Source organism: Sceloporus undulatus, chromosome 6 (assembly GCF_019175285.1).
Source record: "Sceloporus undulatus isolate JIND9_A2432 ecotype Alabama chromosome 6, SceUnd_v1.1, whole genome shotgun sequence".
Lineage (NCBI taxonomy): Eukaryota > Metazoa > Chordata > Lepidosauria > Squamata > Phrynosomatidae > Sceloporus > Sceloporus undulatus.
In genome coordinates this window covers 103,853,118-103,870,597 of record NC_056527.1, presented here as the reverse complement: position 1 = coordinate 103,870,597, position 17,480 = coordinate 103,853,118, and the positions used below count along the sequence as shown (strand labels likewise).

Below are 17,480 nucleotides of genomic sequence, written 5' to 3'. Positions count from 1 at the left end.
GCCACAGGTTGGTATCAGCATTATATTGTTATGCATTGGTGGTTAATAGTCCAGGAGGGCTGGTGGATGTTTCATCCATGGAAGAAAACACTCAGGATGTGGCCTCTTGGCAGGCAGTGGATCTCTCTATGCTTTTCAAAAAGAGATCCATTGGACCCTGAAGAAGTTAACATCGTTCCTGAGAAAGAGGGGAAGCAGTGTGTTTAAATGAATCACAGCTGAAGTAGCAGAAATGGGCCAAGGCGAAGGTCCAATCTGCTGGCTACAGCAGTCTCCCCTTGGTTCCACTAATGCCTGGCTTATATATTTGTCAAAAAGAAAATAAGCCCTGCAACTTATACATCTACAGTGCTCTCCCACCAAATGGAAATTAAGCCCTTTACAGTTTCAGGAAATGGGCAGTGAGTATAATAACATGTTGGATGTACACTCTAGTAAGGAATAACACTGACCTATGGAAAGTGTGTATGGAAAGTGTTTTGACTTTGGAAGCCAGGACTTTGCTTTGCATTGTTTTACTTTCATGACAGAGGCATAGCTCACTCTGATCTTCAATGGCAATTTAGCTTACAGAAAAAGGCATGGGGGGAGTGGTTAATGCGAAAATTTCTCTCTCCCCTTAATAAGGTTTATTCAAAGACAATTCAGGATAGTTTTTTGTGGGTTTTTCGGGCTATGTGGCCATGTTCTAGAAGATTTTCTTCCTGACATTTTGCCAGCATCTGTGGCTGGCATCTTCAGTGAAATTGATGCTGCTAAACAAACTATAAATAAATAGATAAATAAAAATAATAGGACATATTGGCCCGTACCTACTCTCAGCTAGCCTTTACAGGAACACTACCAGAAATTAAGTTTGCAAGTCTAGATGCTGACGGCAGGAGCTGCAACAGTGGTGGCGACATTTGCACAGAGGTCAAGCAACAAACAGGACTGAATTGCAAGAATGGAAAATGGGGGATGAGGGTGGAGGGAGTGACACAGGGCACCTACTTACCATTTCCCTGCATTCCAGGCATCCTACTCATGCTTCCAGGGGGCCGCGTTGGCATTGTAGTCATGCAGGTACCAGGATGTGGCAGAGGAGTCTGATGCTGGCTGCGGCAGGCGTCGGGCGCCTATGGGGCCCGGGTGTGGTGGGCAGTGGAGTAAAAGGAGGGATCGGGTGGGAGTAATGGATGGAGATGAAAAGGGGGTGGGGGTAGGAGAAACAGACAGAGGTGATGTGAGGAGGAGGCACTGAGGATGGGCATGTGATGACGCAGAGGAAGGCATAGCCATGAAGACCACCCACCCACCCCAACCGCCCTCCTCCGCACATTGAAATCAGGACTCACATACCTTCCATAATTTCACAGATGGAAAATGGGATGTGTGTGGCCAAGCAACATCAGAGTGTGGTCAAGACGGCAAAAGTTATCAGACTGAAGCAGTTTGCTTTTGCCTGGGCCTACTGGGAAGGGAAAGATCCTGTTTCCTCATTTCCTCTCCTTCCTGCTGAGAGAAATAACTGCAAACCACTTTTGCACTTTGAACTCAATTTGTGGCACCTGATGTTTAAGCTGAGAGTAAAAGGGCAAAGTGGAAGAAGGAGAGAGAAATTGGAATACAGTATTTTAATAGCAGTTGAAAGCATTGGATGACAAGAGGATCAACTGGGATTGTCCCTGTCGAATCAGGACAGTTGATGAATATGGACTCAGGGTGACCTGACTCTCTTCTTTTGGTACATTACATCTTAACTCACTAGTTGTCCTTGTGAAAAGTAAACTTGCATGTTGCAATGATTAGGACTGGGTTCAAATGTGCACTTAATCATGAAGTTTGCTGGATAACACTGTGTAACATAATCTACTTCAAAGGATTACAATGAGGATAAAGTGGTATGACAGTCTATGCTGCCTTCTGTGGGAATGTAGGATATAAATGTAATATTTAAAATAAAATTAAAAAATCCTAACTCCGTGGTGGACAACTTTGAAAGTTCTAGGACCAGTTTTCCATACAGAGCACAGACCAATCTCAGGATTTACCAAATCCTCCCATCAAAACTGAAAGTGGCTGGAAATCTACTTCTGGTTTTTTAAAAAAATAATATTTCCCTACCAACCTATATTAAAAAGAAACCAAGGCACATGGGGTTCCATTGACTTGGTTTAAAGGGAAATTGTGTTTGCAGGGGCATGGGTCTCCAAGTTTGGGGCTGCAAATTAAAAAAAGGTAAAAACCATTTGGCTAAGAAGCCACATGAACCCATCCTCTATCAAAATTCCAAGATTTCATCCATCATCAGTATTAAAAAAAAAAATTTCAGAGACCACCAACAAAACTAGGCTTCTGGTTTTGTGTGATAGTGAAGCTCATGTGGAGATCTGAGCTAAAATAAATTTAAAATAGATTTTTAAAAAAATATCCCTGTCCAAAATAATACATCTCAGTATGTGTTTTATAACTTTACCAATCAGTACCTATTTTCAGAAATGCAATTAAACTGTTAGTGAATTGTGAAAATGCACATCTGGATGCCAGCAAGAGTGCTCTGAGGCACACTGGGCAGTTCTGATGTGCATCAGATGCTCCCATTGTGCTCTGGTGTTCCAGTAGTTGCATGTCAAAAAAATAACTTTGATTCAAAATGCACTGCAGAAATAATCCAATTTGAGACTGCTTTAACTGCCCTGGCTCAGAGTTAGGAAATCCTGGGAATTGTAGTTTATTGTGGCACCAGAGCTCTCTGACAGAGAAGGCTAAATGTCTCCCAAAATCACAGTTCCCAGAATTCCCTAGCATTGATAAGTGCAGTTAAAGCAGTCTCAAAATGGGTTTATTTCTTTAGTGTGTTTTAGACCTTTGTCAAACTCTTGTTTTTTAAACAGGAAGATTTCATCATGTAAATCTGGTACCAGGTTCATGCAAACCTTCCACTAAACTTTTTTGACTAGTTCTGCCACTGTGGCTCGTTTTCCCTAAAAAGCAACCTGAGATGCAGCTGCATTACAGAAATAATGCAGTTTGACCCTGCTTTAATTGCCATGGGCCAATGCTACGGGATTCTGAGATCTGCACTTTTGTGAAATATGTAGCCTTCTCTGTCTGAGAGCTCTGGTACCAAAAGAACTACAAATCCATTATTCCATAGCATTGAGCCATTGCAGTTAAAGCAGTGTCAAACAGCATTATTCCTGCAGTGAAGATGCAGTCTCCATTCATCTCCATTCATCAGGAATCAAATGCAGACCTCCTGTTTGGCAGGTGAGAATTCCACCACAGATCCAGCAACGGAGATCTGCAGCACTGAGCAGAGAAAGTGTCAGCCTGGAAACAAAGAAAACCTTCCTTCATTTCAATCAGCCTCATCTTGCCCAACATTTCTTTCTGTGGTGCAGATGGTACACTGCAGTCTCTCTGTGCTGGCCAGACTACCAGTGTCCTACATTTTCCACCAGCTGGGAACACAGCTTCCCTCATCCCAATGTGGAAATATCCATTATGTTCTGACCTGCAGGGAATATGGTAGGAGACTAGTGCAAAGGGCAGGACAGACCATTCCATCTCCTCATTGCATGATAAATAAATACCCTTTAAAACATTTTTAATATTCCATATTATATGCCAATGGGGCACCACACTCCTTAGCTTACTGGTTAGCATAATGGTTAATTCAGCAGCCTTTGGCTTGGTTTCCTTCACTCTCTAGAGAGTTTTAACTTTTTCCCCACAAACCCTTAGTCCTAGGTAATAGGAAATTTCCATTTGCATACATCTGGATTAACAATCATATGCAAATCATCAATGGCCTATTTCTCATTTTGATTTGCATACATTTGTATTAAGATACATGGCATGCTTAATTTCTAAGAGGTGTTAGGGCACAAGCCAGTCCAGGATCCTCCATTATCGGTTCTGGAAGTAGTGTACTTTAAGCTTAAATGTATAACAACAAGCTGTTGTTATTCGGTGATACAGAGGAATAAGTCTGCACATGCTCAGCCACCCATCTTTATCATCTTGTTACATTTTTCAGGAGCGAACACTAGTTTTGCACTCAAATTCTATGGATTTATCTTGATTCAAACCTTGAAAAAAGAGCAGCAGTCTTAAATCCAATGTGTCTTTAAAAAATCAGCATGCTTTAGGATTAATTACTATGAATATGAAAATAAACAATGGTCTTTCCATAACTCTCATATGCATATGTGAATAAGTATATGCAAGCAAATATGCACACACTTATGGCTTAATAAGTATATACAGATAAGAAGAAGGTTAACCATGCCCTATGAGGAGCAATTTAGGGAGTTGGGTATGTTTAGCCTGGAGAAGAAAAGGTTAAGAGGTGATATGATAGCCCTGTTTAAACATTTGAAGGGATGTCATGTTGAGGATGGAGCAAGCTTGTTTTCTGCTGCTCCAGGGAACAGGACACTGAGCAATGGATGCAAATTACAGGAAAAGATTCCACCTAAACATTAGGAAGAATGTCCTGACAGTAAGAGTGGTTTGACAGCGGAACACATTGCCTCGGACTCTCCTTCTTAGAGGTCTTTAAACAAAGGCTGGATGAGCATCTGACAGGACTGCTTTGATTGTGAGTTCCTGCATGGCAGGGGGGTTGAACTGGATGACCCTTGTGGTCTCTTTTACCTCTACGATTCTATGATTCTAAAATGGCTGCTGGCCTGTCATCATGACATTTCCATATGTTTGAGGTTTCCTGTAGGGTCTGAGATCTTGTGGGAGCCTAGATCTCTCACGAGAGGCTCTTCTCTCACCAAACATAAGGTGGACCTTCACTAGGCTTTTATCACATGTTCTGGCCAGCCTTGTGCTGGCTGGCAATAAGATTGTGAGGCTTCCAAATGAGCATTTCTCTGTGTTGGCCAGCCAGTCATTTGCTAATTGCTGGCTATGGTTCATTAAGGAAAGAGAAAATGCACACAGTAACAACTGATAGCCTACTTTGTAACTTGATGGTCCACTTGGTTCTTAATGCCAGATCAAACAAGAACTCAGTCAATGGGTTTCCAGTTTTAAGCAAATGTCCTACATCATCTGAAAGATTGGTAAATTTTATTATCACTTCTTTCTAATTGTCACCCTTGTACCTCATAAACTCTGATGGTCCCTTACTGTGGTTTTCAAAACCTGCCAACCCAATATTCAAGAGCCCTTCCTCTATTACATATTGATTGAACTCCTATTCCATGGAAGGGGTATCTGCAGCTATTAAACTATCAATGTATTTACTATTCCATCATTCCTCATCCTTGGGCGGGCTAGCATGGACTGATGGGAACTGGAATCCAAGAGAGCTACCAACCGGTTCTCCAACTCTTGTTATTTGCTTTTATCCTGTATTAGCCTATGCGCCAAGGATAAGCCAAAAGTGTATGTGTTCTTTTGGTTAGAAATATATTTGAAACACATGAAATAATAAAATATCACAGTTCAAAATCTCCCTTAACATAATTGCAGTGCCTGAAATTGGCCATCTGTTTGATGCACAGTGCTTTTGGTGTTCATGCACAGGCATTCAGTTATAGATAATCTGACATATTTGTAGTCTTTTAAAATTGTTATTATTTATTATCTTAAATTGATGTTATTGTACACTGCCCTGTGATCATCAGATATGGGATAAAATGTTAATAAATAAATCAGTACATTTCTATTCATGTACATTTGAGCCATGCTTGGAAAATCAACTTTTGGGATTACAACCCCCAGAATGTCCCAGACATTTGAAAGATTCTGGGAGCTGAAGTCCCAACAAGTCTCCTTTCCAAGCTGTGCATTTGAGACAAGATACACCTACCATGAGCTCTGTTCATAAAGGTAGATTTCCTAGTGAAGGAGCAACTCCATGAAGAATGTCAACACTGGGAACTCATTGCTAACAAAATGTTAAGAAAACATCCCCACTAAAGCATAAGAAAGGGGGTACAGTGATCTACTGGGTACGAGTAGCCAACTATAAGGATTCTGCTTGTTAAAAAGGGGCAATAGGAGTATACGGTATTATTAAATACACCCTTGAATCAGAGTTGGGAAAAATAACTATTTTGGAATACAACTCTCAGAATCCTGCAGCCAGCATGGCTATTGAGTACACAGATTCGAGGATTGCAGAATATATAGTCCAAAGAAGTAATTCCTCTAAGCTCTGCCTGGAATCATCAACAACTGCAATGCACAAAGGCTCTGCAGTCAATGTGGAAAGGGTTCCTTCAAGGCAAGACATTTGAAAACCCTCAGCCTACCTCATTAAACTCATCTGATGAAATAAGCTATTGCCACAGTAAACCAGATCGTCTCTAGGGTGCCACAACATTCTTTGTACTTCAATTAATAAGCATCAGCAATAGTTTCTCTCTTTCCATCAACCCTATTTTTAATCTACATACATATGGATTAATTAGCAACTGTACATAAATAGCATGAGAGTCAGTGCAGGGTAGTGGTTTGAGTGTCAAACTAGGACTCTGGGAGAGTGGGGTTTGAATCCCCATCCACCCATGAAAACCCTCTGAGTGACCTTGGGTGAGTCTCACTCTCTCAGCCTCAGAGGAAGGCAATGGCAAACCCCCTCTGAACAAATCTTACTAAGAAAACCCTACAATTAGTTAGCGATAAGTTGGAAACAACTCAAAGGCTTTCTGCAAGAACAAATGTAAACTATAGCTATTCTCCCCTACTAACCTTTTGTTTCCCTCACTTGTTCAACAGTCTCAAATCTATTTATTCTGAAGAAGCCTCATATGATTGAATAGGTGATCTCTCCATGTGATGCATGCATTGTGGCCTTAAATCGGTTTCTTTGTGAATTATGTTTATCCTGAAGTTGCGATGTGGTAAAATACTGTGTGGTATTTCAATTGCCTCATCACTTTATTCATGCTTGTCCAGACATCTTCTTAATCTGGTGGTAAAACTGCTTGTGGCATCTTGCCAAAGACATTTCTGCCTACACATGGGTTCCCAGGTGACATCCCAGAATGCAGTGGGGGATCTCTGGGACCACAAAGAGAGAGACCTAAGAGCGGCAAAGAGGCTGGGAAAGGGAGGAATCTCTCCTGTCTGCTTCTTTATGTTTGCTTGGAGGACCAAGAAAGGAAAATGCAGTTAAAACCCAAAAAGAAGAAAGGTAGAATTTTTCTACAGTGCACACATACACCATGAGGCCAAGGGGTTAGTGTAATATTCCCCCTGACAGATGAGCATCAGTATGACACCCTACTTTCACAGTTTAGAAAAGTCACTTATTTGATCTATACCTCCCAGAAACTTCCAGCTAGTATGAACACTGACCATGCTGACTACAGGACTGTGGAAAAAGTAACTTTTCCCAGTCTTTGGACTAAGCAACTAGAAGATCAAATCATGGTCAATACAGGAAGAAGCAAAGGAGAACAAAGCTCCTGAACTTTCAACTATTACACAGAACACTTTTAAGTTATTTGTGACATTGTATATCAGCTTTAACACCGTGCACAGGGACAGTGTATAAACCAATATGTGAAGTGTAATGTTTAAGCCAATTATACAAAGAGACCTTTGAGACTAACTGAGCAAAAGAAAGTGTAGCAGAAGCTTTCATGGACCTGGGACCTGATTGCATGGGTCAAAAGGCTAATTTTCCCTTTGTTCTGGTGTTGCACTGTTCAGATGACACATCTCCAAACAACCCCTGTTCTGGTGTGAGCAATCCAGACAATATCTGGCATGTTTTGCACCAGAACTGGAATATAACACTTTTAAAATACCTTTCCTCCATTCTCATGCCATGGTGGCTGTCTGGATGGGTGCTCCTCTGAGCTGTCTGCACATTCACTGCTATGGGTTGCTTGCTTCTGAGCTCAGAAAGAGACACCCAGTCATGTTACTATCACTGGGTGCCTTGTTCTGACCTCAGAGGTGAATGATCCATGGTGTTGGTGCATGTGCCAGGTGGCTCAATGGGACACGCATGCAGACAGCTGCTGTGATGCAGGGGCATGTCAGGGCAGCTGTGGGGCCAGCATAAGCCAGGCTGCCCCCAGTGTATCCTGGCCTATACATATAGGGCCTTGGTCTACTTCCTCAGATGCATGGACTTCACTTCAACACCTCAACAGGGAAAATATTTCAAGTAAGAGTAAGAAGAGCTGCTTCTGCTGCAAAACTCTGTAGAATGAGATAAATATTTTATTTCCCACTCATCATTTACAGCAGCCCAGACTTTCTTACCTGTTGCCCTCCAGATGTGTTGGATTACAGTTCCCACTGGGACCATCCTAGCTGGTAATGATGGATCATACTCCTTGATAAGTGGCCATATAGGACTGCATAATTGGACTGCTAGTTAGGCGATGCCAATTTTTGAATCAGTCCTCTATAGCTGCCTTTTTAGAGCAAATTCATTTGCAACTGTTAGCCACTGATCATACTTATTTTTATATCACAAAACTTCCACTTGCTCATTTCTACCTATAACAAATTAGTCCCATGTTCCTTGCTAAGCCAAGCTGTTAATTAGCAGCATGACTATCTTGTTATGTGCCTTCAAGTTGAGTGTGACTTATGTTGACCCTATCATAGGGTTTTCTTGGCAAGGTATATTCAGAGGAGGTTTGGCACTGCCTTCCTTTGTAGTTGAGGCAGTCGGATTTGACCAACGTTGTTGCTGTTGTTGTTATGTGCCTCCTAGTCATTTTCAACTTATGACAACCCTATCACAGGTTTTTCTTGGTGGGATTTATTCAGAGAAGGTTTGCTCTTGCCTTCTTCTGAAGCAGAAAGAGAGGGACCTGCCCAAGGTCACCCAATGCTTTCTGATGGTTTAAAATACACACACCTTGTTTCAAGCACAGAATTATTAAAAATAGCATATAAAATTACCTTCAGGCTATGTATATAAAGTGTATATGAAACATAAACAAATTTAATGTTTAGACTTGGGTCCCATCTCCAGAATGTCTCATTATGGATGTGCAAATATTCCAAGATAAACAAAAAATTCCAAATCCAAAACACTTCTGGTCCCAAGCATTTCGGATAAGGGAGACTCAGCCTGTATAAAGCAAGTATTTATAAAACTGCAGATGGCAGGTGCCATCTGGATAGAGGTATTTCCCCCTTCTCCCTTATAAGATTATACCTGCTTTGACACAAACATCTACAAGCAAAGTATGCTTTTGCTTCAGAACTACACATATTCAAATTTATGCAAATCTAGATTATTATACTACTACAAAGCATATGGTTAATCAGCTAAGATTCCTTTAATCTTGGACTCTTTACACAGCCGTGCTCTTCACACAGTCACTATTAGGTCAAGGGGTCTGGTTGTACCCAGGCTTGTTTCCTAATTGAACAGCTAGAAAATCCTGCACCTGTTGGTAATAGGTTCTCATACAATTTTACATAACACAGAGACTCAGGATAATTCTACAGCAGTGTGAGGACAGTAGGATGAGAGCATACCTTCCATTATTTCACAGATGAAAACCAGGACTTGGCATGTGGCCAAGCAGCATCAGCGTGGAGTCAAGATGGCAAAGGTTATTAATGAGGAAGAATACACAAGCTAGGAGAAGCTGCAGCAGTTTGCTTTTGCTTGAGCCTGCTGGGAAGATCAGGATTCTGCCCCTCCTTCTCCTCTCCCCTTCAAGTGCTGAGTTAACTGAGTGCAAACTAATTTTTCACGTTGAACTCAATTTGCAGCAACTGAAGTGAGCTAAAGATGAAGAAGGAAAGTGGGAGAAGGAGAGGGAAACTGGAAAATTTTAAACATAGCTGAAAAGTGTGACTACGGAGAATTAACCAGGACTGTCCTTGCCAGCCTGGGACATTTGGAAGATATGCTAAAATTGACGGTTTGAGAAAGAACTCGATTCAAAATATATTGTGCTCACCTTAAAAACCTGCAGAATTTTGATCTCTAATGGATAAATCAATCTGATTAACAGATTGCCATGCTAGGGGATCCTCAATTAACTGGACAAATTTTTTTTTAAAGTCGTAATTTTACTATAAAACTGGAGATGGAAGTTACCATCAGAAAAGGCATTGATACTTTACTTGCACACAAAAGAAACTGCTTCTTATAAGCCAGTGTCTTCTCAGTCAGGTGTATAAACTCAACATCTAAAACTAAAGGAATTATCCTTTCTTTCTTCAAAGCTATTCTTTTTACACATATGAAAACTGATTTTGGAAATTATAACCGATTAACTAATCAATTAAAAGCTATTTGATTAGTCAACAAACAAGATTTTTCAAAAACTGGATAACAAGAGCTGAATTCTGCTTGATGATTTCTGAGCATTTCAAAAGTTTGCATGCTGCTACAGTTATGCCAACACAAGTCAGCTCAATAAAGTCATCTCACACCTAGGCCTAAACTTATTTTATATCCGAAAATCCGTGGACCAGAAACTCAATTCTCAAGATCTGGGCCTAATGACAAGCAGCAAGTCGACAAGCCATTTCTCCCCTGAGCTCCCCGTATTGCGACTTGCCCACTTCTTGCCGATTCTCCCTGCTGCGTTAACACCTCGAACATCTGTCATGTTCTCTCCCTCGGTGGAAGTAAATACCTCGTCAGCTTTCATTTGCTGCTTCCTCCTGTTCGCCCGCTGTGACAGGCACAACCTTGTCCCTGTTCAAGAGGCTGCCTGCTGCTAAGATCAGCTTCCGACAGATGCTCGACCAGCAGTTATAAAATGCATGGGCATGCTGCTGATGATCCCTGTCCAGAGGGATCATGTTCTCTGATACCTTTCCACAGTGAGATGGGCAAAACTAAGATTGGCTCTCTCCTAATTTAGAACAGAGGAATACAAATGAATAAGTGGAAAGCAAGAGATACCAAGCCCTATAAGAAATACTAATGGATTTCTGGAAACACTAAAATTAGATTTATTGGTGACGGTATATGTTGTTTGCCTTCAAGTCACTTCTGACTTATGGCAACCCTAAGGTGAACTTTATCATTGGGTTTTCTTGGTAAGAGTTGTTTGGAGGAGGTTTGCCATTGCCTTCCCTTGAGCCTGCAAGAGTGTGACTTGCCCAAGTGGGTTTCATGGCTGAGCTGGAAATTGAACCCTAGTCTCCAGAGTTGCAGTCCAACACTCAAACCACTAAGCCACACTGGCTCTCACTGGTGATGGCAGAATATTTAAAGTACAAATCTTAAAATTTTAAGAACCTTCATGTTAACTACTGCCCTGAATCACAGTAAAAAAAAACATCTACCTATAATAAGGTTTCACATTTATTTTTGTTCATACAGTCAAGGTAATTTTTTAAAAAATGTAAAGCTTTTGAGTGCTGTTTTTAATATATGTCAATGATTGTGAGAACCCATTGGTTGATTAATAAATGACATTAATTGATTGTGACTTCCAAAACTAGTGTTCTTCCAGTCTCTTGTTTTAAAAAAAAATCAGTTTCTGGTTCTGGATTTGAAATTTATTTTAAAAAAAACTAACCTGACAGATTCTTACTATTTGACAGCTAGAAAGGCCTGGTGCAAAAGCAGCTTTCAAGTGATAGAGGAAGAAGTTTCATATGCTAGACTGCTCCTTATTACTGTATGCGCCAAGACTCACCCACACATATGTTCTAAGGGACATATGTGTGTTTTCCACACGAGTGCTAAATATTTATTTTCCTGTTTCTGTTAGGTGAGTAAAGATGAAGTCCGGTCAGTTGTGGGCCCAAGACTCACTTTTTCTATTCACAGCAATTAAAATGGATACTACCACTTAAAAAGTGAGGCAGCCACTGGAGTCCGCAAATGTTGAGTGTCATGAAAGGGCAGAAACTGATAGCTATTTTTTAACTTTTAGGGTTACTAGAGTGAAAACTGGAGAGGACTTCTGTGCCTTTAATGGTAGAAGAGGGATTTTCAGCAGATGTTGCTTGTTACCTGCTTGTATGACAAGCAACACCTGCTGAAATTCCCTCTTCTACACCGCCATTAAAGCACAGGAGCCCTTTCTACATTCTAGATTTCTACATCTGGGGAGGGAGAGTAATACTTGTGGGATCTTGTGCCTTACATATTAATACAGCATGTCTTTCTTTAAATACTATGTAATTTAACATGGAGGGAACCAGGAAAATGTCTTAAGCCAGCTCTAACTGCAAGTTGGGGTGGGATGGGAGAGATTTCTAACATTTTATTACAAATTCCTTGCCTTCATAATGACTACAAATTAAGTCTCCTTCCTCTGACCTCTGCTTCTCGCTTTAGCTTTTCTCAAAATACAGTCTCAGAAATATGAAACGCAACTACAGCTGAACGGTGTGGGACAGAATGATACATATATGAGGAAAAGGTGGTGCAATGAGGGAGACTGATGGAAGACAAGATCCAGAAAGCAGCATACCTATAGCGAGTGCACATAGGAAACACAACATGGTTGAACTGGCGATCTAAGCGGTGGTGACAATAGTGGGGGAAGAACTGGAAAAGCTGGGGTGGAGAGCATACTTTTCCCTCTTGCCACTTTGAACTGAAATTGCTCAAAGGTAGAGCAATTACTCAGGCACCAGAGCGTTCAGTTCCTTGACCAATGTGGGATGTTGCTAGGGAGGCAAAGTGGGCAAATAGGAGACCTCTGGTTGCTAGGACACCATCTATCCCATTTTGATCTGCCCTGATCTTATTCCAAAGCATCCATTTTCCCACAGCTTGATCATCAGCATTTTTAACAACAACAAAAAACCTCAGAAATGTGGCAACTCTAGTTTTTGTTATGGCAAGGATTATGGTGTTGGTGGTGTTGGTGATGAGATGGTGAGGGTGAAAGTTGCCATACAGTTGCCCTACACATTTAGTTACAGTTACAGAGGTTTTTTTGCATACAGTGGGGAAAATGATGTGAATGTATGTACCTTTTCGGATGTTCCCATCGGGCGATTGTCCAAAGTCCCCTGTAGAGAGGAGAAAACAGGCTCGGTCACGGTTGTAGCGCTCCCGGCCACCAGGCGTGACAGGTGACTTCTCTTCAGGTGACAGGGCCTGGTCAATGGTAGGACAGTCCTCATTGGCCAATGCTGCATTTGCAGCATCACCGTTTTGCTTGGAATCTGTGAAAGAATTAGAGGGAAGGAGAAAGGAGAAAGAGGAAAAAGTAAGGAATTCATAAGAAGATACCACAGACTTTCAGAACCATCCTACACAACTCGTAGTTCATTTCCACAGAAATTGCACTTCTAAAACCACTGGCCTCCATTTTCACCAATCATCCTCTGAAAAACTGTTACACCTTTCTAGATTAGAACAATGCGGAACAAGAGGAGGCATAATAATAGAATCATAAAATCACAGAGCTGGAAGGAGAATCTAGTCCAAGGTAGTTGCTGTTGTTGTATACTTTCAAGTTGTTTCTGACTTATGACGCCCCTAACGTGAACCTTTCATGGTGTTTTGTTGGCAAGGTTTGTTCAGAAGAGGTTTGTCATGTCTTCCTCTGAGTCTGAAAAGTGGGACTTGCCCAAGGTTTCCATGAGTGAGTAGGGATTCGAAACCTAATCTACCAACATCCAAACCACTACATCACACTGGCTCTCATCTAATCAATAGAAGGGAATAAAAATTATGCATCCTGCAGAGAAGGTGGATAGGGAAACTTCCTTCCCCCTCCTCTCTCATACTAGCCTCATACTATGAAACATAAAGGTAGACAACTCTTTCCCACAACACTTAATGGAACTTTTCTACAACAAGATGTAATGGCTTTAAAAGAGGAATAGACAAATTCATGGAGGATTAAGTCTATTATTGGCTATGAATTATAGTGGCTGGACAGTGGGCCCTGGGTATCTGTTGTGGTTTGGGTCCAGAATCCCCTGTGAATAGCAAGATCTGTGAATGCTCAAGTCCCATGAAATGCCATGGAACAGTAAAATGGTGTTCCTTATGTAAAATGGCAACATCAGGGCTTGCTTTTTGGAATTTACATATTTTTAAAATATTTTCAAGTCATGGATACTTGAACCCATGGATACAGAGGACTGACTGTATATTACCACCCATGTCCCAGGCAGCCTCTGAATACCAAAAGGATGCTACTGTTCTCCTTTCCCATTTGTGGTCTGTCTGTAGCCACCTGGTCATCCACAGTGGGAACAAAATGCTGGACAAAGTAGACATTTGGTCTGATCCATTATGTTTTTAGAGCTGCAATACATTTTGAGGGAGCAGTGCAGTTCTTAAGTTATTAATGCAGGCTGCTTGTGAAAACTCAAATTAATGTTCTCCTAATATGAGGACTTCATACCATTTTTCACATTGATGGATGCTGCTGGAGGTGCCTAGTTTTATATCTTACAAAGACTTCAGCAATTTAATACTTTTAGTGGCTTAAAACCAATCTTTTATTATCTATTTCAGAATATTCAGATTTCAGAAAATTTGGCCAGTTTCAAACCTTTGTCCAAAATTAATGTGAATGGTATACCCATGTTGTAGAGCAAATGGGTGTTTAACTTTTTTCCAATTGCAATTACCCATTTTGTCCATATCTGTTCAGCTCATGCAAATTAATTATCTAGTTACTCACCCAATTTCCACTTACAATGATTGTAATTAAAGAGTGGGTTATTGTATAAGTTTGGGATAGTGACAGTGCTCTTACAGGGAACAATGTAATGCTCTGTAAGGTCTAGGAATGTCTGCAAAATATTTTGAGTGTTCTTATAGGGCAGCGGTTGGCAACCTATGGCCTGCGGGCCGGATCCGGCCCAGCGAGGCCTTGGGACTGGCCCCAGCCCAGTCCTGCCGGCGATTGCCGCCCTTGCCGCAGCTTCCGCGCCACTCTGGGCACCATTTTGAGTTCGGCCCCCCAGTTGTCTGAGGGACAGCAACCTGGGCCCTGGCTCAAAAAGGTTGCCTACCCCTGTTATAGGGGAAGCCATGATAATAGACTACTCTATATTTCACAGATGAAAACCACGCCAAGTGAGGCCAAGCAACAGCAGAGTGTGGTCAAGATGGCTATAGTTATTAATGAGGAAGAAGAGACAAGTGAGAAGAGGCTGTGTCGGTTTGCTTTTGCCTGAGCCTACAGGGAAGGGCACAATTCCACTCACTCACTCCCGCTGAGTTAATTGTCTCCAAACTAGTTTTGCAATGTGAATTCATCAGCAACTTAAGTAACAGGAAGACAAAGGGGGAAAGTGTGGCAGCAAGAAGAGAAAGTAATTTTACGGTAAACAAAATAAACTGTGAGATGAAGAACTCTGATTTTGAAAAACTATTTAAAAAATTCAGGAAGGTCACAGAATGATGCTGATATGGAAAATGGCAAATGTGAAAAATGTCTTTCAGGATGAGAGGATCCCAGCTCAACCATGTAAACTTACTGGGTGACCTTGTGCAAGTCACACACTCTCAGTCTCAGAGGATGGTAATGGTAAACCCCCTCTGAAAAAACATGCCATGAAAACGCCATGATAGGTTCACCTTGGGGTCTCTCCGTAAGTCAGAAACAACTTGAAGGCACACAATAACAACAAGACATCACAAACACTTATCCGTCAGATACCCAAGACACTTTTGCAATGTTCCACGCATACACTTGCAAAAGCAAAAGACATGGGGAGCTAAGGAAGAATCACATTTTCATGGTGACACAATACAGACAGTTGAGAACTGGCAATACAATAATGATGAAACAGATATGAAGAAAGGAATCTGGAAGGATCCTGTGCCACCAGGGTGACCAGACATCCTCATTTTCCAGGACATGTCCTACATTTCAGGCGTATGTCCAGGAGGAATTCCAAAATATCCATTCTGAGCAGGACTAAGAATCGTAAATTTATATTTGTAGCTTTTATTTGGTAATGTCCTACATTTTTCTTGAATGTCCCACATTTTAATAGTGCCTTCTCCTCCTTTGCAGATAGGACATCTGGTCACCCTGTGTGCCATTAATAATCAACATCTGAGCGCATATTGCTCCCTGTCATTTCCCCATTTATTGCTATTGTTACTCTGTTCTGTAGTAGACAGGATGGACAATTGCTCCCACTCCTTCTGACATTTCCTAAAAATGTGACAACTGCTGCATATATTCCTGTCCCCCAATCTTTTCCTGTACGTTAATGGATGCCATACTTTCTGCCTCCAGGGACTCTTTCTACATCAATTTGTTGGCTGAGTAAATGCTGAACATCTCTGTGGAATCCCCGCGTGTCGCCAAAGATCTTCGCAACAGTTTGAAAACCACGGCTGAGAGCTAAATGTACTTGGTTCCTTTGGCCTTTCCTCATAAGATTTGTGTACTTGATCTTTTAGCATCTTTGTAGCTCTCCAGAATCTCTTGTCAACCTCCTTCTTAAAATGTTGTGTCCAAAGCTAAACAAAAGACTTCAAAAGAGGAATAAGTAGGCCCAAATAAAATATTTAGTATTTCATGGTTTTTTTCCCTCTCACAAGGGCTACCAAGCTCACTTTGGCAAGGTTTAGAGAAGTGACAAGGGGCGAAATATTTGAGTGGTTCCAAAAGAGGTAGGATATCTCTGAAATCGATCCCCTTCAATGTGGATGTGGGGAAAATAATCTTAAGTGTTGCCATGGTGAAATGGTTATGATGGTGTTAAGAATGCCCAATTTGGTTTCTTCAACAGTGGGCTCTTTGTATCTGGCTGGGGTTTGGTTCTCAGACCTCCCTTGGATAGCAAAATCCGTGGATGCTCAAGTCCCATTAAATACATTTGCATAGTAAGATGGTGTTCCTTATATAAAGGGTTGGGGGGGGGGAATCAAGGTTTGCTTTTTGGAATTTATGTATTTTAAAAATATTTTCTAACGGTGCATGCTTGAATCCATGGATAAAAAAACCCTGTGATTATGGAAGGCTGGCTGTACTTGCAATTCCTGTGAGTGTCCTTGGAAGAAGGAGAACCTCAACTGGTCAGCCATGAAGCATCCAAACTAAGTGACTCTGGGCCTCTATCAGGACTTGAACAAACAGTACCATTTTATGAGAAACAATTGTGCACTTATGATTCATCCCTCAAGGCCATGCCTCCATTGTATGGACACTGCATTTCCCCTGCATTCAAAGCAAAAAGCACAGTTCTGCTAGAGAAACAGAATTTTCTGTCCTTCCCAGCTAATAATGCCATCTCAATTTAGATTACTGCATATTCTGTGGTCACTTGGATGCTGACTGGATCCTCTCAGTGACATGACAGAAAAGAGACCCAATTTTTGATGTCAAGTTTGTGTTTTAATTTCCCTTTCCCTTTAGTTCCTTCTAGAATAAGCACTCCCTGAATTCTCATTTAGATTTTTGTTTTTAAGTTGCCAGCATGATGAACAAAAGTAGTGACCTGCCTACTGGAAGGTTCAGTTAGGAAATAACTTTTCTTTTTTTGAAAAAGTGAGTGTCCCTTTCCAGTGCTGATGCACACAGCTCTTCAATTGCTAAATCTGCACTGCAGAAATAACGCAGTTTGACATCACTTTAACTGCCATGTCT

General features: G+C 41.2%; 1 protein-coding gene across 10 annotated transcripts in view; it reads right to left on the bottom strand.

Moving 5' to 3' along the window:
- Window positions 1-17,480, bottom strand: part of LOC121934253 (potassium voltage-gated channel subfamily C member 1-like) — a 58,013-nt gene that overhangs the window by 14,019 nt on the left and 26,514 nt on the right. For 6 of the 10 annotated variants that reach the window (XR_006104601.1, XM_042474569.1, XM_042474570.1 and 3 more), the window contains exon 3: window positions 12,883-13,077. Coding sequence is in view for 7 of the 10 variants with exons in the window: in XM_042474569.1 (XP_042330503.1) it covers window positions 12,883-13,077 (195 nt within the window). In the remaining 3 variants the exon portion in view is untranslated. Of the gene's footprint in view, window positions 1-997; window positions 1,119-12,882; window positions 13,078-17,480 lie in introns of all 10 variants that reach the window. The other 4 variants (XR_006104600.1, XR_006104599.1, XM_042474567.1 and 1 more) reach the window with 1 other exon arrangement.